At 37.6% G+C, this 25,139-nt stretch overlaps 3 protein-coding genes across 8 annotated transcripts; 1 reads left to right on the top strand and 2 right to left on the bottom strand.

Annotated features, from left to right (window-relative positions):
- Window positions 1–533: 533 nt before the first annotated feature.
- On the bottom strand, window positions 534–6,255 carry LOC147764152 (uncharacterized). Of its 3 annotated transcripts, XM_087000390.1 has the most exons (6): window positions 5,347–6,255; window positions 4,754–4,936; window positions 4,386–4,524; window positions 3,621–4,084; window positions 2,909–3,008; window positions 534–2,442 (listed from the first exon to the last, which is right to left on the bottom strand). In XM_087000390.1, exon 1 carries the CDS (start codon window positions 6,076–6,078, stop codon window positions 5,431–5,433), a length of 648 nt encoding a protein of 215 aa, XP_086856516.1. In that variant the 5' UTR covers window positions 6,079–6,255; the 3' UTR covers window positions 534–2,442; window positions 2,909–3,008; window positions 3,621–4,084; window positions 4,386–4,524; window positions 4,754–4,936; window positions 5,347–5,430. The 3 variants fall into 3 exon arrangements, with proteins under 3 accessions (XP_086856516.1, XP_086856517.1, XP_086856518.1); XM_087000391.1 differs by lacking the exon at window positions 3,621–4,084; XM_087000392.1 differs by lacking the exon at window positions 4,386–4,524.
- Window positions 6,256–10,579: 4,324 nt separating this feature from the next.
- Window positions 10,580–16,307, bottom strand: LOC147764151 (putative RNA helicase mov-10-B.2). 2 transcript variants are annotated; one of them, XM_086999875.1, is made up of 5 exons: window positions 15,933–16,307; window positions 14,212–14,388; window positions 13,366–13,454; window positions 12,734–12,849; window positions 10,580–12,402 (listed from the first exon to the last, which is right to left on the bottom strand). In XM_086999875.1, exons 2-5 carry the CDS (start codon window positions 14,290–14,292, stop codon window positions 12,338–12,340), a joined length of 351 nt encoding a protein of 116 aa, XP_086856001.1. In that variant the 5' UTR covers window positions 14,293–14,388; window positions 15,933–16,307; the 3' UTR covers window positions 10,580–12,337. The 2 variants fall into 2 exon arrangements, with proteins under 2 accessions (XP_086856001.1, XP_086856000.1); XM_086999874.1 differs by having other exon boundaries at window positions 16,041–16,306.
- A 1,268-nt stretch (window positions 16,308–17,575) lies between these two features.
- On the top strand, window positions 17,576–23,464 carry LOC147764150 (uncharacterized). 3 transcript variants are annotated; one of them, XM_086999871.1, is made up of 6 exons: window positions 17,576–18,696; window positions 19,107–19,289; window positions 19,519–19,657; window positions 19,959–20,422; window positions 21,035–21,134; window positions 21,606–23,464. In XM_086999871.1, the coding sequence occupies exon 1, from the start codon at window positions 17,965–17,967 to the stop codon at window positions 18,610–18,612; it is 648 nt and encodes a 215-aa protein (XP_086855997.1). In that variant the 5' UTR covers window positions 17,576–17,964; the 3' UTR covers window positions 18,613–18,696; window positions 19,107–19,289; window positions 19,519–19,657; window positions 19,959–20,422; window positions 21,035–21,134; window positions 21,606–23,464. The 3 variants fall into 3 exon arrangements, with proteins under 3 accessions (XP_086855997.1, XP_086855999.1, XP_086855998.1); XM_086999873.1 differs by lacking the exon at window positions 19,519–19,657; XM_086999872.1 differs by lacking the exon at window positions 19,959–20,422.
- The last annotated feature ends 1,675 nt before the right edge of the window (window positions 23,465–25,139 follow it).

Below are 25,139 nucleotides of genomic sequence, written 5' to 3'. Positions count from 1 at the left end.
ACAGGAATGGGAAAAAACTAGTTTTTTTCTCGTTTTACTTGTGTTATAGTCAAGAACATATACATTTATACACAATGTGCCCCTTCGTTAACATTAAGAGGTGTTGGGTTCTTAAATCTACAGTGGGATTTATTTAAGTAAGATAGTTACTTCTCTAATTTGACTCAGGAAAGTCTAGGTAACGGCTCGAGTTATTCCTGGGGCTCCGTAACTTAAAAGCATCGCGTATTGCGAACGGCGATATCACAGAGGCTACAGTGTATTACATGGGGCGAGCATGGGCAAGTACTCGTAATGGTATCGAGACGCTTGCGCTCGGTCGCAATGCGCGCTGTTTTCGAGTTACGGGGCCCGGGAGAGCAAAGTAACGCAGCACCACAGCTTTGTATCCAAAAACCAAAATTCAACTCATTACCTGGACATCGGCTAGTTTTATGGAAGAAATTGGAGTGACAGAAATAGTGACGAGATTGTAAAAGTTTAAGTAAGAGGCGAAAGAGGATAATTTCTACTAATGATTAAACGAGCATACATGCGAGTCCATTTAAATTTATTTGCAAGTCTCGCTTTTTTTAGCGATCTGTACACGACCACTTTTTTTACAAGAAAAAAAAAGGAAAAAAGAAAATTATAGAATATTTTTTATTCAACTATTATGTATAATTTTGAATATTTACAGTTGATTTAAAAAGGACTAATAATCAGTAATGAACTACGTAAACGCAATGAATTAATACATAGCAGTATTATCAAAAGTTCTAAGATTTTCCATCGTCTTCATCTAGCGTCGGAACGCACACAGTCCGATAATGCAGGTCTTGTGGTCGGAAACTGGTATCAGATGCTCTCGGGCCGTGGGGAAAAACCCGTCTAAACCCTTCGTGGGGAATGCCGGGAAAGTGCCCACGCCCGGATAATTCGGTCCTTATAACATAACGAAATCGGTTTCTATTGGCACGGCGCTGCATACAGTTCAAGAATCGTCCCGTTTTAGACAGCATTGTGTGACGGAATAACCTTTGTCTTGACTTACTATTCTCTATATATACTATACACGAGGTGAAGCATAAAAACTTATTAAAGTAATTCTTACAGAAAAAGGCACTGAAGCCAATAAAAAACTAACAAGAGACATAACAATTAAACAAAATCATTTTGACTTTATCTTGGAGAATTAAAACCATAAATAAAGTTAATCATTTTACAACTGCAAGCATCTTTCAAAACTTGATTATAGTTCTCTTTATGATAAAATGCAAACAGATTCAAGTAATATGATTATAACTCGGGAATATCAATGATTTCAACTAAACATTGATATATAATTCGACTTAAAATACCAGGTTTCTAAAATGTAACTTTGCACTGAAATCGAAACTACCTGCATGATACAAGTACAGAATAAAGCAAGCTTGCTTCAAAATATTTCGGATCTCACATTACACTGTATGACCGCCCATGTAAATTTCAATCTGAATTTTTTTGATCCGGAGAAAAGGTGCATATGTGATGAAGTGGATGTATTTGTCAACTATAACACTTGAGAAAATCTGAATATTAGTAATGTGATCTCTATCTTGAGAGATGACAGCATCTCTCAAGAAGAGCAGACTGTACAAAAAATATAATGAAATATTTTCTCACACGTAAAATATTTCATTACAGATTTTGCACAATCTATCAATGTAAAATCTCTTCATGTAAAAGCGTTTACATGAAGTCAGATTTTACAAAGATGTGAGGGTTTGTTAGTAAGGTTAGTGTGCAGGTTAAGACCTTTTCAAATGCCATACTGACAAACAACTCCACATCATCAAAAGCACAAATTTGAAAAATGACCATCTCAGATTGAAACAAAACAGACGACCACAAGTGGTGGGAATGTTTTTGTGAGCAAAAAACTATCTGCATTCAGAATGTGGATAAAGCAACTCTATATTCAAATTTATTAATATAATAATTATAGCAACTGTAGAGGTAGACTTTTCCTACAGAAGCACACATCTTATTCAATTGATCTCTTATGGAATGAAGAATTATCTTGAACCTCAGTTTTCTCTTCTGTTATTGAAATAAAATGGTTCACTGCATAAGGCATAAAATACAAATGAAATTTGATGCAATTTCACCTCGACATGTTTGTGACCCATGAACCCCAAATGTTCTCAGCATCCAAAAGACTGATACATTATTAGACCGTATTCCCACTACATTCAGTACTGTATATTGCCTTCATTACCATTCCACATTCTCTATATTTGTTTGCAGAACAAGCCGTGTCCTTCAACACCAAAACTCGTGGGATGTCCGAGCATCCATGAAAGTGTCTACAGGGCTCCTTGCTAACGCTGTACAGTGTTTAACATCTTGGACATTTGGTCTTGGGTCGACGGTATCTGACATCACGCAGGCGTAATTATTGGAAAACTCCCAATTCGTAGCCTACAAATGAAATCCAACTTTTACTCAAAAGTATGAAAAGCTATATCGAAAGCTTGCAGTAACTGCAACAAAGAAAGTATATCACTGGTATTTACACACCGTTAACATTAATGAAAAGCTTGGTTCTTAAATGATCAGAGCGTTATTTCCAAATGTACAGTGAAATATGCTTCCTTTATTGAAATATATATATTAACTTTTTAGAGTAAGTAGACAGCAGTCTTCAAAAAATAAATTTCAAACATTTGACAAAAAAGTAAGAAAAGATGTTGCTATATTGAATATTGTAATGTTAGCCTACATGTTAAATTGTTGACTGTCTGTGCTACTTTTAATTCTACTGTTTGTTTACATAGGATATAGTTTTTGATCACTGTCAATAATAAGAAACGCCATAATACACCAATAATAATACTTTAAAAATTCAGAACCACTTTTCTTAAGTTGTTGATCCCCAATAACTTACAAAGTTATCTGTATAAAGATCCCTCAATCCTGAAGAAGTGTTTCATCTGGAGGTTTGGTAGTTGCAATCTTCATTTTTAGAATCCACCACTTTTGGTAGCCTGCAAATTTAAATTATTACTTCAAAATGTAATAAAAGTCAACCATTTGTATATGAAATGTGTTTTTAAAGTTTCAGCAGTTTGATGGGAAATAAATATCAAAAGCACTTTTGTCACAAACTTGGAAAAAACATTCAAGCGAAATATTTTGACATGCCACTGGCGACCTTCAGACTTAATGTCACAATGGGGTATTGCACAAATTAGTTTTAACGAAGGAAAAGGAACACTAACAGCATTCAAACGACTCTACTCAAAGACGAGTTTAAGTAAAGCCTGAACAATCTAGATCCAGCGGGAGGAGTGTACTAGTATTCCATCAAGTGTTTAATTTGTGAAGGATTTATATGGGAGAGACAAAGAGAAAGTTGAACGTTAGAGTTAAAGAACACGGGAAGGAATAAGAAAGGGTACCCGAAGAGGGAAAAATGCACTACAGCCCAAGGTAGCCTTCTGCTACAACGAGCCATCATAAAAAAACATTGATTGGGAGAGTGCCAAGATTCTACAAAAAGAAAGTGACTGGAGAACAAGAGGCGTAAAGGGAGGCATATAAACCAGGAAAATGCCTAACAATCTGAACAATATAGAGAGATGGAAATAAATACTCACTTCTACGGTGGCCTTTTATTACCACAACCACAGCACTGGAGGTGGGGGTGGTAGCTGCTAGCATACAATTTCTGGACCAGTGACAACGTCCCGGAGTCACATTGGTGGTGGGTGTTGGGGGCGGTAGCTCCAAGTAATCTGGACCAGTAACCACGCCCTGGAGTCACATTGGTGGTGGTGGGTGGTGGGGGCGGTAGCTCCAAGTAATCTGGACCACTGACCACGCCTCAGAGTCACATTGTTGGTGGTGGGTGGTGGGGGCGGTAGCTCCAAGTAATCTGGACCAGTGACCACGCCCCGGAGTCACATTGGTGGCGGTGGGTGGTGGGGGCGGTAGCTCCAAGTAATCTGGACCAGTGACCACGCCTCGGAGTCACATTGGTGGTGGTGGGTGGTGGGGGCGGTAGCTCCAAGTAATCTGGACCATTGACAACGTCCTGCAGAATATTGAGACTGTTGAGGATCTGAAAGTTGACGAATGGCATGTCAAAATATTTTGTATGAATGATAAGGTTTTTCCACATCTGTGACAAATTAAAAGAGCTTTTTACCTGTGAAAAATGAGCACTGAATTTGCTAGAGTAAATTGTAAATAGAAAACAAATGCCTGCACCGAGTGACAGGTGCCACACATTCTTAAAACAATTGTCTAAGACCTTGCACAAAATGCTCAGTTTGTTGGAGTTGCACTGATAAAAGGTTTGTATTATCTATACAATGAATGACAATCTAGTTCATTTACCCTTATCCTGTCCCATAACTTACCTTGAATGCTCTCTAATCACAACTATTGAAGGGCTCTTGAAACACTATATGATATATGGCTTTCTCCATTTTAGCCTTGTTAACCTTGTTAAAATGGACCGTCATCAGGACAGGCGCTCGCCAATGCTATCTGCCTCAACTACAAAATAAAAAAAATTATAAGTCAAAAGTTTCCCTCTTTACTTCTCCCACCCAAATCCAATCTACTAACCATAAATATCTTAATCCTAGGAGTGGGTCATGGGTAAAAGACATTGCCTTCTGAATGTGAGCTGTCAAATTAATGTGGCTAACGGTTTTTAGTTTTTCAAGGTATGAAAAATCACTTAAGTGTTTTGTTTTCCCCAAAAAACATGAGTGATATGTACCTTTTAAGGCTTGATAGGTTTCCATCTCTGTGAAACGCCATATGCTTCTGATGCTCCCCCATGCAGCCCCCTAACATACAGACCATGGCAGGACTCAACCATGCACCAAGGATTGAATGTGACCCTCTTCTTGCACCTCTTTCAAAAAAGCGGGACTTTATCAGGAATTGCCCTAATTGAGTTCTGTAAATAGAAAGGAAAATTTGATTAGTTTTCAAAAATTGTATATCAAAAGCAGTCTGCAGCCAGAAAAATTGTTGGAATTGGTGGATTTCCAGAATGTGTCAATTTGGTGACATGGCTGTTAGATTTTTTCTATAAGTTTGAAAAAGAGCTTTTGATTTATTTTAAATGTAACTGTTACATCACGATTCGAGAAAAATGTCAAGGTCTTGTTAATACAAATATTAATGCAATCCAGTCTAGTCCTATTGAACTTTGTATTCGAACCAGTGAATCAAGATTCAGACATCTATATCTAGTTTTTAGGAAAGAAGGTGGACTGAATGGCCAGTAGGGTGAAAAGTTTATGGCACAGACTGCTGCTGAAAAATTAATTTTAGTGTATTGTTCTCGCCAGTAACACGGGTTACCTTGCAGGTTTTTCCGCCTCAGTGAAACACCATATGCTTCAGACGCTTCTCCAATGCAGCCTCCTCAACAGACCGTGGCAGGACTCACTGGCACCAAGGATTGAGGGATGTATCGGAAGTGTGCACGTGGCCCTCTTCTCCTTGCAGTTGCCATGAAACGTTGGACAGGACTCGCTGGACGCTTCCTAGTGCAGCCACCTCGTAGACAGACCATGGCAGGACTCGCTGGACGCTTCCCCAGTGCAGCCACCTCGTAGACGGACCATGGCAGGACTTGCTGGACGCTTCCCCAGTGCAGCCACCTCGTAGAGACCATGGCAGGACTCTCTGGACGCTTCCCCAGTGCAGCCACCTCGCAGATAGACCATGGCAGGACTCGCTGGACGCTTCCCCAGTGCAGCCACCTCGCAGATAGACCATGGCACGACTCGCCGGACGCTTCCTTAATGCAGCCACATCGTAGACAGGCCATGACAGGACTCGCTGGACGCTTCCCCAGTGCAGCCACCTCGTAGACGGACCATGGCAGGACTCGCTGGACGCTTCCCCAGTGCAGCCACCTCGTAGACGGACCATGGCAGGACTCGCTGGACGCTTCCCAAGTGCAGCCACCTCGTACACGGACCATGGCAGGACTCGCTGGACGCTTCCCAAGTGCAGCCACCTCGCAGATAGACCATGGCAGGACTCGCTGGACGCTTCCCCAGTGCCGCCACCTTGTAGACAGACCATGGTAGGACTCGCTGGCTCCAAGGGATGGTCGAAGTAGCTTAAGTGTAGATGTGGGGTGTCTCCTTGCAGTTGTGTCCTGTAAACAGAAATAAAAACGAGATTAGATTTCTTTCATTTCTCAAACCCCCCTTCCAAAAAGAAAAAAGATTACATACCTTAAGGAGTGTAGTCGAAGTCCCACAGGTGGCGCTCATCATCTTCTATGTCCTGTAAACAGAAATAAAAACGAGATTAGATTTCTTTCATTTCTCAAACTCCCCTTCCAAAAAGAAAAAAGATTACATACCTTAAGGAGTGTAGTCGAAGTCCCACAGGTGGCGCCCATCTTCTTCTATGTCCTGTAAACAGAAATAAAAACGAGATTAGATTTCTTTCATTTCTCAAACCCCCCTTCCAAAAAGAAAAAAGATTACATACCTTAAGGAGTGTAGTCGAAGTCCCACAGGTGGCGCATATCATCTTCTATGTCCTGTAAACAGAAATAAAAACGAGATTAGATTTCTTTCATTTCTCAAACTCCCCTTCCAAAAAGAAAAAAAGATTACATACCTTAAGGAGTGTAGTCGAAGTCCCACAGGTGGCGCCCATCATCTTCTATGTCCTGTAAACAGAAATAAAAACGAGATTAGATTTCTTTCATTTCTCAAACTTCCCTTCCAAAAAGAAAAAAAGATTACATACCTTAAGGAGTGTAGTCGAAGTCCCACAGGTGGCGCCCATCATCTTCTATGTCCTGTAAACAAAAATAAAAACGAGATTAGATTTCTTTCATTTCTCAAACTCCCCTTCCAAAAAGAAAAAAGATTACATACCTTAAGGAGTGTAGTCGAAGTCCCACAGGTGGCGCCCATCATCTTCTATGTCCTGTAAACAGAAATAAAAACGAGATTAGATTTCTTTCATTTCTCAAACTCCCCTTCCAAAAAGAAAAAAAGATTACATACCTTAAGGAGTGTAGTCGAAGTCCCACAGGTGGCGCCCATCATCTTCTATGTCCTGTAAACAGAAATAAAAACGAGATTAGATTTCTTTCATTTCTCAAACCCCCCTTCCAAAAAGAAAAAAGATTACATACCTTAAGGAGTGTAGTCGAAGTCCCACAGGTGGCGCCCATCTTCTTCTATGTCCTGTAAACAGAAATAAAAACGAGATTAGATTTCTTTCATTTCTCAAACCCCCCTTCCAAAAAGAAAAAAGATTACATACCTTAAGGAGTGTAGTCGAAGTCCCACAGGTGGCGCCCATCATCTTCTATGTCCTGTAAACAAAAATAAAAACGAGATTAGATTTCTTTCATTTCTCAAACTCCCCTTCCAAAAAGAAAAAAGATTACATACCTTAAGGAGTGTAGTCGAAGTCCCACAGGTGGCGCCCATCTTCTTCTATGTCCTGTAAACAGAAATAAAAACGAGATTAGATTTCTTTCATTTCTCAAACCCCCCTTCCAAAAAGAAAAAAGATTACATACCTTAAGGAGTGTAGTCGAAGTCCCACAGGTGGCGCATATCATCTTCTATGTCCTGTAAACAGAAATAAAAACGAGATTAGATTTCTTTCATTTCTCAAACTCCCCTTCCAAAAAGAAAAAAGATTACATACCTTAAGGAGTGTAGTCGAAGTCCCACAGGTGGCGCCCATCATCTTCTATGTCCTGTAAACAGAAATAAAAACGAGATTAGATTTCTTTCATTTCTCAAACTCCCCTTCCAAAAAGAAAAAAAGATTACATACCTTAAGGAGTGTAGTCGAAGTCCCACAGGTGGCGCCCATCATCTTCTATGTCCTGTAAACAGAAATAAAAACGAGATTAGATTTCTTTCATTTCTCAAACCCCCCTTCCAAAAAGAAAAAAGATTACATACCTTAAGGAGTGTAGTCGGAGTCCCACAGGTGGCGCCCACCAGTTTGCAGTCTGCTTCCTGGACCTGTAATAAAAAGAAACCTGGAAAGCATGGGAATATGCAATGACACTACGACTCCAGCCCACGACAGCAAAAAGGTGAAGTATCCTGCGAAGATGACCGAGCGACGATTCCTCGTGGGGAGAAGCGAAGATTTTAGCTGGCCAGCTAAGAGAAACGCCGAATCCACCGTCTAGACGTCTGCGTGTGCAAGGAACAATATGTCGAAGAGCGATGCGTTGACGTAGGATGAGTAGAAGATTCGGAGAAATGGGAGTCGACTCCCATGTCCTTTGTGCTTGATACAGGGCGCAGCACATGACATCCTTCCTGTTGCTCTAGATCTGTCCGCTGTTGAGTGAACGCACTTTTAAAATTTTGCGCTTTTATACCTTTGTTGACGTATAGTCACATGATGGCGTTCTTGTTGTCACCAATGGTCAACTTGTTCAAAGGGGATGGCCTTTGATAGTGATGCGCAAAGTTGGTAATAATATCTTATCAACATATACATTTTCTTTTATATTTTATATTTTGATTATTCTGCCTGTCAGTTTGTTTATAATAATAGTAATAAGTTCTAAGCAATGTCTGTGAAATGTGCAGGCAAATTTGATGAAAATTTCTGAGCAACATACCTTCTCCCTAAAATTTTTATAGGTACGATGTCCGTTAAGCTGGTAGCTGTGAACTTCTCGCAGGCTACTTTAGTGTGCGTGTATTTGAAGACTGATCCAAAATGTGGATAATGTAATTTGGCGTAGGTGACTGCATTTTGGAGGCAGCCTGAGGGAGTATGGTTGTTCTGATTGTAGTGAATTGTAGAGAAACAATTGGAAGTACACTGGACTTAGCATGTTCAGTCACCCAAGTACTCTGAAACACATTTTGTAATCAGCTGACTTGTTATTCTGAAAAATGAAAAAACAAATTACATTGATTTACAAAACTGGAAGATAGAAGCAGTGGATCATATAACTTATGCCAGGCAGAAGAAACGAATGAATGTATATTTTTATATTCAAAACGTCTACTGATTTAGGTAATAATTAATAGCCTGGAAGATAGCAGCAGTGGATCATATTACTAATGCAAGGCAGAAGAAACGAGTGAATGTATATGTCTATATTCAAAACGTCTACTGATTTAGGTAATAATTAACAACTGACGTCTCCCTTCATGGCGTCGGGTTATCAGTACTCCCACACCAGTAACATGAGTTATGAGTTGAACAGAAACAGAAAAAGATTTTTTATAAAGATAATGCAAGTATATGTGTAGGCCCATTTATCTTTTTTTATATTACTAAACGTAATAATTGTTTGTCCAAGTGAAACTTTACTTACATCAGCCTAGCAACTAAATCTGACGTTTTAACGTCTCCGAAAATAACTAGAATTTTTTGAATAACGCAATAATGCGGCCACCTTCGAGGTGTCGCCCGGTTTTTAAAAATTGAAAAAAGAAACTTTTCGGGGCGTCTTTTGTCGCGGGTCATTATTTTCAGTTGTTTGATGTTTTTTTTTTTTTTTTTGTAAAATTTTAGCCATTGATAGAATCTTTAATTCAGTTACATCCACGATTAGCTAGACGAAATGGTGACAGGGAAAAGTCAAATTTTTTAAACGGCAAAAACCGCATTCTCTTAGAAAGTAATTAGCAAACATTCATTACCAGGCACTGTGAAAAATTCAACCGAAGTTGAAGACAAAATGTGTCAAAAATAAAAGTGCATGTCGTAATACCTATTTAAAGCAGTCTAATTTTTGTTAGTATTAAAAACGTGTAAATATTATCCACATAGGATATTTTTAAAGCCTTCGATATTTAAAATATTTAAACTCCCCATACTTTGAGGCATGCATGAGTCGGAAAATGTTTGCATAATTACATAAAAAACTAGAATTATCTCTTTATGTGACCACAGTTTACTCATGTGCCTTACATCATTCCCTTAAACCCTTTCCCAATATCGATTTCAGATATTTTTGACACATTTTGTCTTCATCTGAATCACGTGAACGTTATCTAGTGTCATAAGGCGTACATTACGAAAATATTTAGGTCTTGGAAAGTGATTTGATGACTTTTTTAAATGCATATATATACAATTATAAATTTATAATTAAGTTATTTAATATCAAATTATAAGTTCTGACCGAAGTTTGAAATTTATTTTAGGAGGGGTAAAAAAAACCAACCCCATCTAATATATATTGGATACATCCGTAGGCTTATGTCCTTAGAACTAGGCGTACAAAATGTGTCTTCTAGCTAAAGTTATTATTATGGTGTATGTGTAATTAAAAAAAAAACTACGTAAGAGTGACAAAAGGTCATGTGTTTCGAATGCACCCCACTCTCCGATCAGACATTACTTTTGTATAATTCACAGTCCATCTTCGTTGTAGTGTGTGACTTTACGTCATTTCTTAGTGAAGCGGTGTTGTCCTCAATTTACTTTAAATGTCCAAATTACTAAGAAGAAACCACTTGCAAGAATTATAAGGCTTTTTATACTGCTAGGTCTATAGACGTGATACACACGATATTTCGCAACCCCACAAAATCTGTTTTGGTTCCACCACAAAGCTTAGCACTATCATTCTTTTTTGCTTTATTGATATATTTTCAGTACATAAATAACCATTGTCTGTTGCCCAATTTTGCACAAAATTAAGATAATCCCCAAAACCTCATTAATTGTGTTTCCTCCATCCCAAAAAATATTAAAAATTTCTCCTCATAATTTAGTAGTGCACTGGCATCTACACAGTACATAAATGTATCATTATAATAACATCTTGTTCTTACTGATAACATAATTAGCTTAATTCCATAACAATTCTAAAATGTTAATAACAATGAAAATTCAAAGTAGATGGCAAGATTCTTATTGTGCTGATAAAGATAAAATATGTAAATTCAATACTGATTAGGTACTGTATACTGGCTCATTGAAAAAAGGGAACCGTTTCACAAAAAAATTAAGCTTAGACTGCTAAATCTGGATAGCCAACTATACAAAGTCAACTTTGCGATATTGTCTTACAACTTCAATTTTTTAAGAATGATTGGTCCACAGTTGATGAGTAGAATATACATAAATGGGCTACTGACACCACTGCAAGTAAAAGACTTGCCAAGACAATCAAAATGTAAATCAAAGGAAAGTGAAAAGAAAGTAAAAAGACTGGAAAAAATGAGGCAAAATTGATAACTTGGTTAATGAGCGAACAATACTCTAGTTTTGATTAAATCAGAACTTTTCTTGCACCTATTTTTATTTTTGCCATTTTGTAAGTGAAAAAAGGGGAATAGGGGATTGGTGTAGTGAAAGCCTAACCTTAACCTTTGGATGCTATTCTCATTAAACATATGCATAAAAGACAAAATTTAGACCACAAATAGATTCATGCAATCTACCAACCTTTTTTACAGTGAGTCATTGCAACTTATCAGTTATTTCTGGCCTAGGCTATCTGTAAGATTCTTACAACTGTAAAGTGCAACTTAGCCAGCTAAGTCTTTATAGGCTCAGATTTTAGACTACAAACCAACTTCAAACATTTAGTAAAGCAAGTGCAAGGAATAGTTAGTTTGAAGGCTCTGCCTCCCCATAGGGTGAGAACAAACACAGTCACACTGTATGATACATTACAGAAAACATTGGTTAAAAATATACTCTGGAATTTTACATTTTCACTAGTATAGAATCAATTTGATTTCTAAAACTGACTTATTATAAAAATACTCCTGTCAATTTAAAACTTTTTCATAAAGCATATCTGAAATATACTGATAAAATGTTATTAAAAATATTAAAATTTGATATTCACAGATAAAATAGGCTCAAGTCAAAATGATTAAGACAATTATTGAAGCATTATTCAAACCCCAATTTTGATTATTTTCATACAATTAGTGATTCACAAGTTCTTTAACAGAATTGTACCTAATTTGACTACATGATATCTATCAAAATCTCTCTAAAATCAAGTGACAAAAAATGACCACAGTTTCAAGCACCATAAAATATGGCTTAAGTAAGTAATATCCTCAATTGTTTCATAATAAACGTCATGTCACTTGAATGTACCATTCTCCAGAAAAAAAGATGAACTTGCAAGGTTTGATAAGTCTGCGTTTACAGGTAGATGTCATAGTTTAATATACATGAGGCAGCTTTATATCGTGGTCAACAATATTATATTATATCAGTTTCTCTAGCCTCCATGTCTTATTCGTCATAATATTTTGATTTTCAAATTCAGGCTCCCCTAGTAAAAGATCTTGCATTTCCTCTTGATCACAGAAGAATCTGAGTTGAGAATACAGTTGAGAATACAGAGTTAAAATTAGGCCTCTCCTCTCCACTCGGGGTCTTCTTGCAACTGAACCTGGCTGACATCCATGGTTACATCTTGAAAAATAATATATTCCCAAAAAAGTTTAAATGGTGCAGTAATAATAATAATAATAATAATAATAATAATAATTAAAATCAATATATCTTGGACACATTACTTGTGGTACGTCTGAATAACACGACAGACAAGAAGAAAATAGTTGCTCTTGAAAATGGACTTAAAGTAATGAAAATGCAAGATGACAGCTAGTAGATAGTACATGTGCATGCAATTTATTTGAAATTCTGACTTTTCAGTCCTAATGATTTAGATTATTTATAGCCAATAATCTGAGAAAATAAAATATTCAACAGAGAAATTGATTGCAATAAATCCTGCTCGTACCTGACTGCTTAATATTCACTGCAGCAAACCTCTCTACAACATCGTCGAGCTGATCAGTAGGGTCATCGTAATCACATCCTGTGTACGCTTTATTCTCGAGGCAGTACTTAAGGAAACTACACCAAAGAGAAGTTGAAAATAAAGAAAGAATTGCCTAATTTCTTTTGTCTATCTGTATGGACTTTCATTCACAATAAAAGAAAGGATTGCCTAGTAGACACTATTTTGTCTGTCAGTTTGGAGTTTAATTTACATGTTTTTTAACTTTCCTTTTTTTTCTATTTTTTTTTCATTTAACAGTCTTTCTGAACTACAACATGATAGCTTTCTCTTTTTAATCTTTCTATCCTCTTTGTTTTTTTTTCTTTTTTTTTTTTTTGTCAGTCTGTCTGAACAAACATTAAAAATTTAATTTATGAACTTTATTAAATCCTTAATATTTCTTTTTTGGTTGGTTTGTCTGTCTGTCTGAACAAGAGTTCTTAGAAACAATGAGATTAAATAAAGATTAAATAAAGGAAAAAAAATTTTGAACCTAACATGGCTGATTTGTGTTTGGTTTGAAAAAGTCTTATAATTTGATTGAACTTTTTTTGCTTACTGATCAAATAAATTAAAATAATTCACTTCACCTGTTCCAATGTTCATCTTGCGAAAGAAGAAACGGATTCCCTACAACAATCAATAGGGCCTTTGCTCTTGTGATCGACACATTAAACCTCTGAAAAAAAATTAATCCCACATGTAACTGTATGTGCGGGTGAACACTGAAGACAGTATAGTCTGAGACTAACTGTTCATATCTCTTCTGTGAATTCCGCATCACATGGCATAATCTCTGCAGTGCCATAGTGGAAAGAAATGGTGATGAAAATAGTATGGACTATAGCTGTTTAAATAACCTTACATTTCAAAATATGTGTGTGCACATCCACATGTACAAAGTCTTATGAATTATGTGTTCACGCATATACACATGCCACAGCACAATCATGGTAATGACACTATCTTTTCAATGGGCAAAATTTATCAAACTTTCAAATGTATACCTTTATAAGCACAAAAATCACATTTGTATATAGTATTTGTGGTGCACTTACTGCATAGATTAGAACTATAGAGTAGCTTACTTTTTTATTTTGTTGTGACCATCCAATAGGAATTGGGTAGGAGTATTAAAATTTTAAAAATTAATGGCCTAAAAAATACCGCATCTGTAAAATTCACGATTTCCCCCCCACTGAAAAAAATCAAGTTATTACCATATGCTGAGGTGGCACTAGCAATTTTTTCTAAAGCCAAATTACTACTTTTTCATCACTTTTTTCTCCAAAATGGTTTAAATTTGACTAAAATAAGTCAAAATAACCCTATTTTGTTTAACCAATTGAAATCAGTTTTAGCATTTGGCTTAATTGAGCAGTGTTAACTCTACCCCAGTTTGTGTGTCCACATGCATAAGTGTACAAATGACTGACCTTTGGGTTCTTTAAAAAGCCCAGCTTGAACTCTGCGTCCAGAGCCAGGTAATCGGGGTTACTCCTCACGGTGGACACCATGATGACCCGTCTCTCCTGACCCTGAAATTCCTCCACACTGCCCACCTTTATGTCCCGAAAGTTTTTCTTGAACAGCAGTTGCCTCAGTTTTTGAACCTGTGGAGAGAATAAAAAGGGATGTCTGTGCATTTACAGGCCCGTAACCAGCAATTTCAAAAGGGGGGTTCTTTTTCTTAAAAAGTGGACCTTTTTCCATAAAAACTTCATGTACCTAGATCAAATTTTACCCACAGTGGACCTTCCAGCAAAAGTGGCAGTTCTTTAAAAACCCCGAACCCCCCCTGGCTACGCGCCTGATTTAATACTCATCCGTTACATTCAGCATTTACTTTATCTTTATCTTATTTTACTAGTAGTTAGCCATAACTCTGAACAGGCTGCATATTGTTAGTACATTACATTATAACCAAGCTCAGGTGGATTAGTAATTGAATTTGCCATGTGAGATGGGAGTGAGCAAATTCACCAGAATTTTAATTTTAATTTTTTAAAATTTTTCTTTATACTTTATCACATGTACACTTCTGTAGTTAAAGTAGGACTTTTCATAAGCCTAACAGTACCATATCTATAACATACTACATGTATATTAGAGGGGGTGTTTTTTTTTTACCCCTCCTAAAATAAAATTTAAAACTCGGTCAGAACTTATAATTTGATATTAAATAACTTAATTATAAATTCATAATTGTATATGCGTTTAAAAAAGGTCATCAAATCACGTTCCAAGACCTAAATGTTTTTGTAATGTACGTCCATGACACTTGATAACGTTCACGTGATTCAGATGAGGACAAAATGTGTCAAAAATATCTGAAATCGATATTGGGAAAGGGTTTAAGGGAATGATGTAAGGCATATGAGTAAACTGTGGTCACATAAAGAGATAATTCTAGTTTTTTTTTGTGTAATTATGCAAACATTTTCCGACTCATGCATGCCTCAAGTATGGGAAGTTTAAATATTTTAAATATCAAAGGCTTTAAAAATATCCCATATGGATAATATTTACACGTTTTTAATACTAACAAAAATTAGACTGCTTTAAATAGGTATTACGACATGCACGTTTATTTTTGACAAATTTTGTCTTCAACTTCGGTTGAATTTTTCACAGTGCCTAGTAATGAATGTTTGCTAATTACTTTCTAAGAGAATGCAGTTTTTGCCGTTTAAAAAATTTGACTTTTCCCTGTCACCATATCGTCTAGCTAATCGTGGATGTAACTGAATTAAAGATTCTATTAATGCCTAAAATATTACAAAAAAAAACATCAAACACCTGAAAATAATGACCCGCGACAAAAGACGCCCCGAAAAGTTTCTTTTTCCAATTTTTAAAAACCGGGCGACACCTCGAAGGTGGCCGCATTATTGCGTTATTCAAAAAGTTCTAGTTATTTTCGGAGACGTTAAAACGTCAGATCATAGAAGTAGGCTGATTTAAGTAAAGTTTCACTTGGACAAACAATTCTTACGTTTAGTAATATAAAAAAAGATAAATGGGCCTACACATATACTTGTATTATCTTTATAAAAAATCTTTTTTCTGTTTCTGTTCAACTCATAACTCATGTTACTGGTGTGGGAGTACTGATAACCCGACGCCATGAAGGGAGACGTCTCTTGTTAATTATTACCTAAATCAGTAGACATTTTGAATATAGACATATACATTCACTCGTTTCTTCTGCCTTGCATTAGTAATATGATCCACTGCTGCGATCTTCCAGGCTATTAATTATTACCTAAATCAGTAGACGTTTTGAATATAAAAATGTACATTCAGTCGTTTCTTCTGCCTGGCATAAGTAATATGATCCACTGCTTCTATCTTCCAGTTTTGTAAATCAATATAATTTGTTTTTTCATTTTTCAGAATAACAAGTCAGCTGATTACAAAATGTGTCTCAGAGTACTTGGGTGACTGCACATGCTAAGTTTAGTGTACTTTCATTTGTCTCTCTACAATTCACTACAATCAGAACAACCATACTCCCTCAGGCTGCCTCAAAAATGCAGTCACCCTACGCCAAATTACATTATCCACATTTTGGATCAGTCTTCAAATACACGCACACTAAAATAGCCTGCGAGAAGTTCACAGCTACCAGCTTAACGGACATCGTACCTATAAAAATTTTAGGGAGAAGGTATGTTGCTCAGAAATTTTCATCAAGTTTGCCTGCACATTTCACAGACATTGCTTTGAACTTATTATTCTTATTATAAAAAAATTGATAGGCAGAATAATCAAAATATAAAATATAAAAATATATATATATATGTTGATAAGATATTATTACCAAATTTGCGTATCACTATCAAAGGCCATCCCCTTTGAACAAGTTGACCATTGGTGACAACAAGAACGCCATCATGTGACTATACGTCAACAAAGGTATAAAAGCGCAAAATTTTAAAAGTGCGTTCACTCAACAGCGGACAGATCTAGAGCAACAGGAAGGATGCCATGTGCTGCGCCCTGTATCAAGCACAAAGGACATGGGAGTCGACTCCCATTTCTCCGAATCTTCTACTCATCCTACGTCAACGCATCGCTCTTCGACATATTGTTCCTTGCACACGCAGACGTCTAGACGGTGGATTCGGCGTTTCTCTTAGCTGGCCAGCTAAAATCTTCGCTTCTCCCCACGAGGAATCGTCGCTCGGTCATCTTCGCAGGATACTTCACCTTTTTGCTGTCGTGGGCTGGAGTCGTAGTGTCATTGCATATATGCAATGACACTACGAATATATTCCCATGCTTTCCAGGTTTCTTTTTATTACAGGTCCAGGAAGCAGACTGCAAACTGGTGGGCGCCACCTGTGGGACTCCGACTACACTCCTTAAGGTATGTAATCTTTTTTCTTTTTGGAAGGGGGGGTTTGAGAAATGAAAGAAATCTAATCTCGTTTTTATTTTTTGTTTACAGGACATAGAAGATGATGGGCGCCACCTGTGGGACTTCGACTACACTCCTTAAGGTATGTAATCTTTTTTCTTTTTGGAAGGGGAGTTTGAGAAATGAAAGAAATCTAATCTCGTTTTTATTTTTGTTTACAGGACATAGAAGATGATGGGCGCCACCTGTGGGACTTCGACTACACTCCTTAAGGTATGTAATCTTTTTTTCTTTTTGGAAGGGAAGTTTGAGAAATAAAAGAAATCTAATCTCGTTTTTATTTCTGTTTACAGGACATAGAAGAAGATGGGCGCCACCTGTGGGACTTCGACTACACTCCTTAAGGTATGTAATCTTTTTTCTTTTTGGAAGGGGAGTTTGAGAAATGAAAGAAATCTAATCTCGTTTTTATTTTTGTTTACAGGACATAGAAGATGATGGGCGCCACCTGTGGGATTTCGACTACACTCCTTAAGGTATGTAATCTTTTTTTTTTCTTTTTGGAAGGGGAGTTTGAGAAATGAAAGAAATCTAATCTCGTTTTTATTTCTGTTTACAGGACATAGAAGATGATGGGCGCCACCTGTGGGACTTCGACTACACTCCTTAAGGTATGTAATCTTTTTTCTTTTTGGAAGGGGGGTTTGAGAAATGAAAGAAATCTAATCTCGTTTTTATTTCTGTTTACAGGACACAACTGCAAGGAGACACCCCACATCTACACTTAAGCTACTTCGACCATCCCTTGGAGCCAGCGAGTCCTACCATGGTCTGTCTACAAGGTGGCGGCACTGGGGAAGCGTCCAGCGAGTCCTGCCATGGTCTATCTGCGAGGTGGCTGCACTTGGGAAGCGTCCAGCGAGTCCTGCCATGGTCCGTGTACGAGGTGGCTGCACTTGGGAAGCGTCCAGCGAGTCCTGCCATGGTCCGTCTACGAGGTGGCTGCACTGGGGAAGCGTCCAGCGAGTCCTGCCATGGTCCGTCTACGAGGTGGCTGCACTGGGGAAGCGTCCAGCGAGTCCTGTCATGGCCTGTCTACGATGTGGCTGCATTAAGGAAGCGTCCGGCGAGTCGTGCCATGGTCTATCTGCGAGGTGGCTGCACTGGGGAAGCGTCCAGCGAGTCCTGCCATGGTCTATCTGCGAGGTGGCTGCACTGGGGAAGCGTCCAGAGAGTCCTGCCATGGTCTCTACGAGGTGGCTGCACTGGGGAAGCGTCCAGCAAGTCCTGCCATGGTCCGTCTACGAGGTGGCTGCACTGGGGAAGCGTCCAGCGAGTCCTGCCATGGTCTGTCTACGAGGTGGCTGCACTAGGAAGCGTCCAGCGAGTCCTGTCCAACGTTTCATGGCAACTGCAAGGAGAAGAGGGCCACGTGCACACTTCCGATACATCCCTCAATCCTTGGTGCCAGTGAGTCCTGCCACGGTCTGTTGAGGAGGCTGCATTGGAGAAGCGTCTGAAGCATATGGTGTTTCACTGAGGCGGAAAAACCTGCAAGGTAACCCGTGTTACTGGCGAGAACAATACACTAAAATTAATTTTTCAGCAGCAGTCTGTGCCATAAACTTTTCACCCTACTGGCCATTCAGTCCACCTTCTTTCCTAAAAACTAGATATAGATGTCTGAATCTTGATTCACTGGTTCGAATACAAAGTTCAATAGGACTAGACTGGATTGCATTAATATTTGTATTAACAAGACCTTGACATTTTTCTCGAATCGTGATGTAACAGTTACATTTAAAATAAATCAAAAGCTCTTTTTCAAACTTATAGAAAAAATCTAACAGCCATGTCACCAAATTGACACATTCTGGAAATCCACCAATTCCAACAATTTTTCTGGCTGCAGACTGCTTTTGATATACAATTTTTGAAAACTAATCAAATTTTCCTTTCTATTTACAGAACTCAATTAGGGCAATTCCTGATAAAGTCCCGCTTTTTTGAAAGAGGTGCAAGAAGAGGGTCACATTCAATCCTTGGTGCATGGTTGAGTCCTGCCATGGTCTGTATGTTAGGGGGCTGCATGGGGGAGCATCAGAAGCATATGGCGTTTCACAGAGATGGAAACCTATCAAGCCTTAAAAGGTACATATCACTCATGTTTTTTGGGGAAAACAAAACACTTAAGTGATTTTTCATACCTTGAAAAACTAAAAACCGTTAGCCACATTAATTTGACAGCTCACATTCAGAAGGCAATGTCTTTTACCCATGACCCACTCCTAGGATTAAGATATTTATGGTTAGTAGATTGGATTTGGGTGGGAGAAGTAAAGAGGGAAACTTTTGACTTATAATTTTTTTTATTTTGTAGTTGAGGCAGATAGCATTGGCGAGCGCCTGTCCTGATGACGGTCCATTTTAACAAGGTTAACAAGGCTAAAATGGAGAAAGCCATATATCATATAGTGTTTCAAGAGCCCTTCAATAGTTGTGATTAGAGAGCATTCAAGGTAAGTTATGGGACAGGATAAGGGTAAATGAACTAGATTGTCATTCATTGTATAGATAATACAAACCTTTTATCAGTGCAACTCCAACAAACTGAGCATTTTGTGCAAGGTCTTAGACAATTGTTTTAAGAATGTGTGGCACCTGTCACTCGGTGCAGGCATTTGTTTTCTATTTACAATTTACTCTAGCAAATTCAGTGCTCATTTTTCACAGGTAAAAAGCTCTTTTAATTTGTCACAGATGTGGAAAAACCTTATCATTCATACAAAATATTTTGACATGCCATTCGTCAACTTTCAGATCCTCAACAGTCTCAATATTCTGCAGGACGTTGTCAATGGTCCAGATTACTTGGAGCTACCGCCCCCACCACCCACCACCACCAATGTGACTCCGAGGCGTGGTCACTGGTCCAGATTACTTGGAGCTACCGCCCCCACCACCCACCGCCACCAATGTGACTCCGGGGCGTGGTCACTGGTCCAGATTACTTGGAGCTACCGCCCCCACCACCCACCACCAACAATGTGACTCTGAGGCGTGGTCAGTGGTCCAGATTACTTGGAGCTACCGCCCCCACCACCCACCACCACCAATGTGACTCCAGGGCGTGGTTACTGGTCCAGATTACTTGGAGCTACCGCCCCCAACACCCACCACCAATGTGACTCCGGGACGTTGTCACTGGTCCAGAAATTGTATGCTAGCAGCTACCACCCCCACCTCCAGTGCTGTGGTTGTGGTAATAAAAGGCCACCGTAGAAGTGAGTATTTATTTCCATCTCTCTATATTGTTCAGATTGTTAGGCATTTTCCTGGTTTATATGCCTCCCTTTACGCCTCTTGTTCTCCAGTCACTTTCTTTTTGTAGAATCTTGGCACTCTCCCAATCAATGTTTTTTTATGATGGCTCGTTGTAGCAGAAGGCTACCTTGGGCTGTAGTGCATTTTTCCCTCTTCGGGTACCCTTTCTTATTCCTTCCCGTGTTCTTTAACTCTAACGTTCAACTTTCTCTTTGTCTCTCCCATATAAATCCTTCACAAATTAAACACTTGATGGAATACTAGTACACTCCTCCCGCTGGATCTAGATTGTTCAGGCTTTACTTAAACTCGTCTTTGAGTAGAGTCGTTTGAATGCTGTTAGTGTTCCTTTTCCTTCGTTAAAACTAATTTGTGCAATACCCCATTGTGACATTAAGTCTGAAGGTCGCCAGTGGCATGTCAAAATATTTCGCTTGAATGTTTTTTCCAAGTTTGTGACAAAAGTGCTTTTGATATTTATTTCCCATCAAACTGCTGAAACTTTAAAAACACATTTCATATACAAATGGTTGACTTTTATTACATTTTGAAGTAATAATTTAAATTTGCAGGCTACCAAAAGTGGTGGATTCTAAAAATGAAGATTGCAACTACCAAACCTCCAGATGAAACACTTCTTCAGGATTGAGGGATCTTTATACAGATAACTTTGTAAGTTATTGGGGATCAACAACTTAAGAAAAGTGGTTCTGAATTTTTAAAGTATTATTATTGGTGTATTATGGCGTTTCTTATTATTGACAGTGATCAAAAACTATATCCTATGTAAACAAACAGTAGAATTAAAAGTAGCACAGACAGTCAACAATTTAACATGTAGGCTAACATTACAATATTCAATATAGCAACATCTTTTCTTACTTTTTTGTCAAATGTTTGAAATAATTTATTTTTTGAAGACTGCTGTCTACTTACTCTAAAAAGTTAATATATATATATTTCAATAAAGGAAGCATATTTCACTGTACATTTGGAAATAACGCTCTGATCATTTAAGAACCAAGCTTTTCATTAATGTTAACGGTGTGTAAATACCAGTGATATACTTTCTTTGTTGCAGTTACTGCAAGCTTTCGATATAGCTTTTCATACTTTTGAGTAAAAGTTGGATTTCATTTGTAGGCTACGAATTGGGAGTTTTCCAATAATTACGCCTGCGTGATGTCAGATACCGTCGACCCAAGACCAAATGTCCAAGATGTTAAACACTGTACAGCGTTAGCAAGGAGCCCTGTAGACACTTTCATGGATGCTCGGACATCCCACGAGTTTTGGTGTTGAAGGACACGGCTTGTTCTGCAAACAAATATAGAGAATGTGGAATGGTAATGAAGGCAATATACAGTACTGAATGTAGTGGGAATACGGTCTAATAATGTATCAGTCTTTTGGATGCTGAGAACATTTGGGGTTCATGGGTCACAAACATGTCGAGGTGAAATTGCATCAAATTTCATTTGTATTTTATGCCTTATGCAGTGAACCATTTTATTTCAATAACAGAAGAGAAAACTGAGGTTCAAGATGATTCTTCATTCCATACAAGATCAATTGAATAAGATGTGTGCTTCTGTAGGAAAAGTCTACCTCTACAGTTGCTATAATTATTATATTAATAAATTTGAATATAGAGTTGCTTTATCCACATTCTGAATGCAGATAGTTTTTTGCTCACAAAAACATTCCCACCACTTGTGGTCGTCTGTGTTTTGTTTCAATCTGAGATGGTCATTTTTCAAATTTGTGCTTTTGATGATGTGGAGTTGTTTGTCAGTATGGCATTTGAAAAGGTCTTAACCTGCACACTAACCTTACTAACAAACCCTCACATCTTTGTAAAATCTGACTTCATGTAAACGCTTTTACATGAAGAGATTTTACATTGATAGATTGTGCAAAATCTGTAATGAAATATTTTACGTGTGAGAAAATATTTCATTATATTTTTGTACAGTCTGCTCTTCTTGAGAGATGCTGTCATCTCTCAAGATAGAGATCACATTACTAATATTCAGATTTTCTCAAGTGTTATAGTTGACAAATACATCCACTTCATCACATATGCACCTTTTCTCCGGATCAAAAAAATTCAGATTGAAATTTACATGGGCGGTCATACAGTGTAATGTGAGATCCGAAATATTTTGAAGCAAGCTTGCTTTATTCTGTACTTGTATCATGCAGGTAGTTTCGATTTCAGTGCAAAGTTACATTTTAGAAACCTGGTATTTTAAGTCGAATTATATATCAATGTTTAGTTGAAATCATTGATATTCCCGAGTTATAATCATATTACTTGAATCTGTTTGCATTTTATCATAAAGAGAACTATAATCAAGTTTTGAAAGATGCTTGCAGTTGTAAAATGATTAACTTTATTTATGGTTTTAATTCTCCAAGATAAAGTCAAAATGATTTTGTTTAATTGTTATGTCTCTTGTTAGTTTTTTATTGGCTTCAGTGCCTTTTTCTGTAAGAATTACTTTAATAAGTTTTTATGCTTCACCTCGTGTATAGTATATATAGAGAATAGTTAGTCAAGACAAAGGTTATTCCGTCACACAATGCTGTCTAAAACGGTTCTTGAAGAATTATCCGGGCGTGGGCACTTTCCCGGCATTCCCCACGAAGGGTTTAGACGGGTTTTTCCCCACGGCCCGAGAGCATCTGATACCAGTTTCCGACCACAAGACCTGCATTATCGGACTGTGTGCGTTCCGACGCTAGATGAAGACGATGGAAAATCTTAGAACTTTTGATAATACTGCTATGTATTAATTCATTGCGTTTACGTAGTTCATTACTGATTATTAGTCCTTTTTAAATCAACTGTAAATATTCAAAATTATACATAATAGTTGAATAAAAAATATTCTATAATTTTCTTTTTTCCTTTTTTTTTTTTTTTTTGTAAAAAAAAGTGGTCGTGTACAGATCGCTAAAAAAAGCGAGACTTGCAAATAAATTTAAATGGACTCGCATGTATGCTCGTTTAATCATTAGTAGAAATTATCCTCTTTCGCCTCTCACTTAAACTTTTACAATCTCGTCACTATTTCTGTCACTCCAATTTCTTCCATAAAACTAGCCGATGTCCAGGTAATGAGTTGAATTTTGGTTTTTGGATACAAAGCTGTGGTGCTGCGTTACTTTGCTCTCCCGGGCCCCGTAACTCGAAAGCAGCGCGCATTGCGACCGAGCGCAAGCGTCTCGATACCATTACGAGTACTTGCCCATGCTCGCCCCATGTAATACACTGTAGCCTCTGTGATATCGCCGTTCGCAATACGCGATGCTTTTAAGTTACGGAGTCCCAGGAATAACTCGAGCCGTTACCTAGACTTTCCTGAGTCAAATTAGAGAAGTAACTATCTTACTTAAATAAATCCCACTGTAGATTTAAGAACCCAACACCTCTTAATGTTAACGAAGGGGCACATTGTGTATAAATGTATATGTTCTTGACTATAACACAAGTAAAACGAGAAAAAAAACTATTTTTTTCCCATTCCTGTGCCATTGTTATCCTTATCTACTGGCACTATTTTTTTTTTTTTTTTTTTTTTTCTGTGGGAATTGAGGCCCAATTTTTTATATAAATGCATATAGCAAGCAAAACTAGACAAAACCAAGATTTTTTCCATCCTTGTGCCATTATTGTCCTTATCTACTGGCACTATTTTATATTTGCTGAGGGAATTAAGGCCCAATTTTTTTATTCTTAAGAACACCTCACTCCCATCCCTGTAGCATAATACTTGCCGATTGCATTTATTTTGAGAATCAGATTTTATATAAATGTATAATGCAAGCAAAACTAGACAAAACCAAGAATTTTCCCATTTCTGTGCCATCACCGGTGACATGTACCAGAAAGTCCCCCATGACAGAGAGTCCGCTTCCCATTCATTTGTACAAGTGAGCCTCGCCCTAGATTTTGACCTACTGAGGTCAAACTAACCCTAACTATATGGAGGACGGACTGTCTGTCACACGGACCCTCAGTTTCATGGCACCGGCCTTATCTACTGGCACTCCTTCATATTTGCTGTGGGAATTGCGGCCCAAAATTTTTATTTTTAAGACCCCCCCCCCATTCCCGTAGCAAATGATAAAATTTAGTTATTACAAATATGCATACATTTATCATAAATATGTGTGGTAATATTTTAATAATGTTTAGCGAAGATTAGAGGCAAATGACGAATATTAAATATGTTACAAATATACTAACAATTATTAAATCTTAAATGTGCTAGTGAAATTGTGATGCTGCAAAATAAAATTTGCAGCTTTGCTGAGCAGGTGCAACACTTGATAATACTTCCTTTCCGTTTAAGATTTAAGCAAGCCTGTATTTAATATGTATCGTGGTTTTGGAACACTGCCATTATATTATAACTGAAGATGTTCTCAGGAGTTGCCATACCATTAACACAATTCAATTCTCTTATAGATTGTTTCATGGTTGACTTAAATGTTTTAAGGTTGAAAGTAATAATTAATACAGATTCGGTAAATGGTGATTGTAATATTGTTTGTGAGTTCCTGTTTTCATAGTTACTAGTAATTCACACTTAAATTGTAGAAGGAAGATTGCCACGGGACCCATATCTTAGTCTGGTGTTTTTTTATCATTTTCTTTTAACTTTTGTT

This window comes from Lingula anatina, chromosome 1, assembly GCF_051362555.1.
Source record: "Lingula anatina isolate TDL-2025a chromosome 1, LinAna3.0, whole genome shotgun sequence".
Lineage (NCBI taxonomy): Eukaryota > Metazoa > Brachiopoda > Lingulata > Lingulida > Lingulidae > Lingula > Lingula anatina.
The sequence above is the reverse complement of the archived record's forward strand: the minus strand, read 5'-3'. Positions and strand labels throughout refer to the sequence as shown.

Excerpts from the sequence above, each read along its gene's own strand:
- LOC147764151 (XM_086999875.1), bottom strand. The coding sequence starts at position 14,292 with ATGGTGTCCACCGTGAGGAGTAACCCCGATTACCTGGCTCTGGACGCA. Across the intron at positions 13,455-14,211 it reads GCTTTTTAAAGAACCCAAAG|AGGTTTAATGTGTCGATCAC; the intron begins GTCAGTCATTTG and ends ATTTTTTTTCAG. Across the intron at positions 12,403-12,733 it reads AGTGAATATTAAGCAGTCAG|ATGTAACCATGGATGTCAGC; the intron begins GTACGAGCAGGA and ends TTATTTTTCAAG.
- LOC147764150 (XM_086999873.1), top strand. The coding sequence starts at position 17,965 with ATGGTCTGTCTACAAGGTGGCGGCACTGGGGAAGCGTCCAGCGAGTCC.
- LOC147764152 (XM_087000390.1), bottom strand. The coding sequence starts at position 6,078 with ATGGTCTGTCTACAAGGTGGCGGCACTGGGGAAGCGTCCAGCGAGTCC.